This window comes from Pterocles gutturalis, unplaced genomic scaffold (assembly GCF_000699245.1).
Source record: "Pterocles gutturalis isolate BGI_N339 unplaced genomic scaffold, ASM69924v1 scaffold2211, whole genome shotgun sequence".
NCBI lineage: Eukaryota > Metazoa > Chordata > Aves > Pterocliformes > Pteroclidae > Pterocles > Pterocles gutturalis.
Genome location: NW_010099953.1, coordinates 74,381 through 79,281, shown reverse-complemented (window position 1 = coordinate 79,281; position 4,901 = coordinate 74,381). Strand labels below are relative to the sequence as shown.

The 4,901-nt window shown below is 37.9% G+C and overlaps 1 protein-coding gene across 1 annotated transcript in view; it reads right to left on the bottom strand.

The window, feature by feature from the left end:
- ROCK1 (Rho-associated, coiled-coil containing protein kinase 1) overlaps positions 1-4,901 on the bottom strand; it is a 56,485-nt gene that overhangs the window by 7,458 nt on the left and 44,126 nt on the right. The window contains exon 27 of the mRNA XM_010077685.1: positions 4,433-4,503. Coding sequence (XP_010075987.1) covers positions 4,433-4,503 — 71 coding nt within the window. The remainder of the gene's footprint in view (positions 1-4,432; positions 4,504-4,901) is intronic.

Here is a 4,901-nt window from a genome sequence, read left to right as displayed (position 1 = left end):
GGGTAAAACCAAGTTAAAATTGCATTTTACAAAGCAACATTTATCCTATTTTACTCCCAATATGCACATAAAAAGCATAAAAAATCTGAGTAAATTAAGGTTTTAAAACTAATATCAAGAGATATTTAAATCATTATGCAGGCAGCTATACTGACAGCTGTGCAATGCTACAAGCTGCAGTGACTGTGTATTGTCACTGGAGCACCCTGAAATTCTTGTGATGACCCTGGAAGTCTATCTATACACAAACAAATTTCAGTTTCCACTGGCATGTTACTATGAAAATTACTGTATCACTGAGAAACTCCTGAAATGCAGCATCTTATCACTTATTGATAAAGTTGTAAACAACTTCTCTAGTTCTAGAGACCTGCAGGACTCACTGGTACGTCACACCAAACTACTGGTAGGCTAAAAAAGATTCTCACAGCTCCAGCTATTTCCTACACTTTCAATTTAATGGACTGGTAAAATAATGAACCAAAACAAATCAGCGGAAAGAGAGGTCTGCTATATATTCCAAATCTACAAATACACTGAGACAGTAATGGAAAGGTTTGCAGAGAAGAAACTTTAGTTTAGACATTCTTTTGCTACATGTCACTTTAAAGGTCAAACCACCCAGTTTTTAAATTTTTTTTTTCCAGAGTGGTAAAGATGTTAAAGAACAGAAACATATGGCAATATGTTGATTAGTTTTCTCCCTGAGTGTTTTAAAAGTTATTGCTCAAAATCTGCATATTAATAAATTGTACCTATCCCATGCCACTGAAAAAAGTGGAGTACTCCAGAATGCATGGGACTCTGGCGAATTAGCAAGAGCTACTGGGAAGGCACTGTGAGTTTTAGAGCAGGAGTGGACTGCAGGCCCTTTTTCTAAGAGAATTCCCAAATGCCGAGTATGCCTGCAGTGTCTGCCCGTCTGCCCCAGAAAGCCCAAGGATGTTGTCCTCAACATAAAGTACACAGACACCCTTCAGTGCTGCTCACAATCACACAGAATTATAAAGATTTGTTCATATGACAGGGGAAAAAAAAAAAAGCTAGCTGCTAAGAAAAAAATGTCTGTAATCCACAGGCCAGTTAAAATCAAACACCTAACCTAAGCACTTCTCAGTGAGTTCAAGCTTGTAGAATTCACTGCCTGTTGCTCTTCACTGGGAGCTGCCAGTCCACCACCTTTGCTAAAACTGTCCATAAGCATAATCTCAGTGACAGCTGTGGTAGTTCCCTCCCCTGCAGTTTCAAATGTTTTAGAAACAACATATTAAAAGATAAGAAGTACTATAAAGAGGCAGACTCCAGATTCAGGTATAATATGACCTAAAAGCAGGGGAAAGGACAGTAAAGCAAGAGAGTGAATACACGAGCAGTTCATCTGAATTCCAGTTACTAGTAGGTAATTGGGTTTCGGCACAACGTAGATACTGACAATTTAAGTAAATGGTGCTTACTCCTACTACAAGAGGAGGTTGAACCTCCTCATTACACAGGACTTTAAGGCTGACCTCAAAACCTGAATATGAAAGTTACCTTAACAAGCTTATAGAATAGGGTTTTTTTAAAAATGTGTTGCACAAGCTGCATGCTCCAGTTGTACACCTCAATTGCTGAAATGCATCTAAAAAAGCCACATAGGGTGTTTTTTCCCCTTGACTAAAAGGGCTTGCAGCCCCTCAGTCAGGATTCTTTAATAGAAAGCCTGATCAACTTGAATAGATACTAAGTTGTAATGGTGGGAGCCTCTTGTGATTTTCCCCACTGAAGAAAAAGAGTCTGTGCTTGAATTTCTTTGATGTACTTCAACAGAAAGCTAAGGCCTTCTTTGTCTTTGAAGTATGCACCTCTGCCTTTCACAGAGAAGAGCAAAGCCTTAAGATGTCTACTACAAACACAAATTCTGACTGCAATGGAATTGTTATCACACTGTATACAAGTCTTGGTGAAAGACAATTTCACCTCACAAAAGAAAAGTTACGTACAACAGCTTCAATATCCTGTTGTGAACAAACAAAAAAAAAAAACTTCTGGCAGTAGTTCTGTTCTACAGTGGTTTTTGAAGGATATTTTTATCATCTCCACTTGGATTGAACTGAAGTTTCAGATAAGAATGCAGCTAACCCATTTTAGAGTTAGCTTAAGGTATAACTCAACTGTTTCTTCTCAAATGAGTTTTCCTTGCTCACCCCTTTCTAACTTAAGCTAAATGACTTGGAGGGCACGGGGCAAAACCATCAGTGCTACTACCATTTGACTCAGAAATGCAGCAGCTCCAGTTATATAACAACTCAGGCATCAATCTAATTGCACTGCTAATGCAATTTTGCTTTCCCTTTAACTTCAATTAATCTGGGCATGCCTATATTTGTGGTTGCATACCACCCACCAACCCCAAAACTTGGACCAGAAGCACCTGAAGAGGCTGACTACAAGCCAGCTTGTTTCAGATGCAGTACAGTTCAGCCAACAATACACATGTAAGTCAACGTGGCCCCTCACTCCTGTGTCCAACTGGTTGGAACCTCAGCTAGTCAAAGGAATCTTATCAGCATGACTCATTTTATGCCAGAGGCATCAATCTGTAGCTCAAATTCCTTCAAAGTGCAAGAGCTATTATTCAAACTAGGAAAGTATGGATGGACTAACTGCCTAAAATATCTTGAGGGAACTAGGAATGTCTATACTGCGCGTACCTAAAGAAGCTCAGTTACAGTCTTTCACTGGAGAAGCTGCATTTATCAGAAGTTTAAAATTTTAAATCATCTGAGGATGCAAGAATAATCCCCATTTATAGAAGACAAACAGAAAAAGCTGCTGGAGGTATTCTGACAGGAAAATGATACAGTATTTTAGATAATCCAGAGCAGAATAAAGCTACATTACTTGTGCCTAGGCACAGCCACTTCTGTTCATGGACACTGCTGAAAGTCTGACCGCAACCTGGAGAATCAATTCTGGAACAACAGGAGTCAAGCAACCTTAGCTGTCAAACAGAACAGGTTGTGGAATAGATTTATACATAGCTGTGTTTTGTGAGACACCTGAAGAACATTCAAACATTATCGGTGTTTGACTCAAGTATGGCACCAAGAACATTCTTGACCTTGCCCTGTAGATTTCCTGCAGTTTTGCGAACAGGGAGACAAAGTGAAATGCAAAGAGACCAGAAACCAACTGAAAAGCATTTGAGATATCTGTAGCAAACCCCAGGTTCCAAACTGTGGCAAGCAAGCATTTTTAATATGGCACTTGTTCCCACTGCCTCTCATCTGAGGGTCTGGGAGAATACTCTAAGTAGCCAGTAACTGAAATAGGGCAGAGCTTAACACTCACCCCCTGAAAGCTACAGTAGGTGGCAGTTTTAACTTACAGACACATTACCAAGAAGGTCTGATATTGATGTAAAAATAGGCTGGTCGGGAACTCAAAACACTTTGATTGTATAAAGAAGGTCACGTTAGCCAACTGAAAAACTTCAAAGAAGGAGTTCAGCAGCTAAAGGCCCAATATAAACACTCTAGTGCTTCTTTGACAGGAATTAAATTCTTTTCCTTTAAATTTGGAAGGAACCACTTCTAATACTTGTAGAATGTGAAAGTAAACAGCAGCATATGAGAGGGATCTTTCATCAGGAATCAGAGTTATGTTGAAAGTGTCATGAATACACAGAATACTTTCCAATACTGGTCTTTGAATAAGTAAGGAAGATGCAAGGTAATAGACTATTTCATACAAATTGCTTGCAAAATTTACAAAGTTCTAGTGACCAAGTTCACTTTTGCAATTTGTTACACTAAGGGATGTTCAAGGAGGGGAACAAGAAAGCCAGAAAACAATCAGAAACTGGTTCTAAGCTTCTAGGCATCTCAATCTAAATATCTGAAGTTTCAAAGAACCAAATCATAACCTCTGCAGAGGCAAAACAATACTTCTGTGTTTAGAATGGGAATTCCAGCACAGAGGTCCAGTTTCTGAGCCTCAAGAGAGACTGACCATTTTGAAAGAGAGAAGGAAATCTCCTTGTAAATCACATGTGTCAAGTTATAATGTGATGCAGTCTTCCATGGCCTTGAGAACATGTGTGGTATTCCCTACTCTCTGCTGTCAAGTTGCACAAAGAGCTTATTTTTCAGCAACAGGATTATAAAGAAGCTTACTCAAAGGAGAAATGGGATTTTTAATGGTTCCAAGATGGCCATTGTAAAGCATTTCCTCATCCACCTGTCGTTGATATGCACAATGTTATTACTACAGATTTCATACTGAACTTGAATTTTCTTATTGTTTTTTTTTCTTCAAAAAAGTAATGTCTACACACTAAATTACTCTAATTATTTTGTTTGTTTCTTAAATGTGAGCTGTAAAACCAATTCAGGGTATGCCTAAAAAACTTTCCAAGGGAGTTGAAGAAGAAAAAAAAATCCTTTTGTACCTGTTTCTTCCAGCCATGCCGCTTTATATTTCCTTTGTTTGGTACTGAAAGCCAACCTTCAAGTCTTGATTCTGGTTTTAAAAAAATGCATATTAAATAATTTTATGTATTATAATAATAATAATAAAGCAGAATAGCACAAAAGCAAACTATTACTAGAAAGGAAGATGTACTACATGCAGTAATAGGCAATTACCTATTCAGCAAAGCAGAATAAAAAGCACAGGTAAATTAAATGAAGATATAAGCATTTACTTCATGCTTTATCACAAGCTAACACTTGATACAGTTACTGCAAAATAAAGTGAAGCTGTTTTCCCTGTTGTCAATATCTAACACTGTATATAAATAATTTGCAAAGAGCCAGGCAGGAAAGACTTTGCTTTGAAAAAGCGTTACAGTTTAAACAGAGGATGATTAAGAGATTTTCAATATAAACATAATTTAACATTTAGAGAGGCTATAGGAA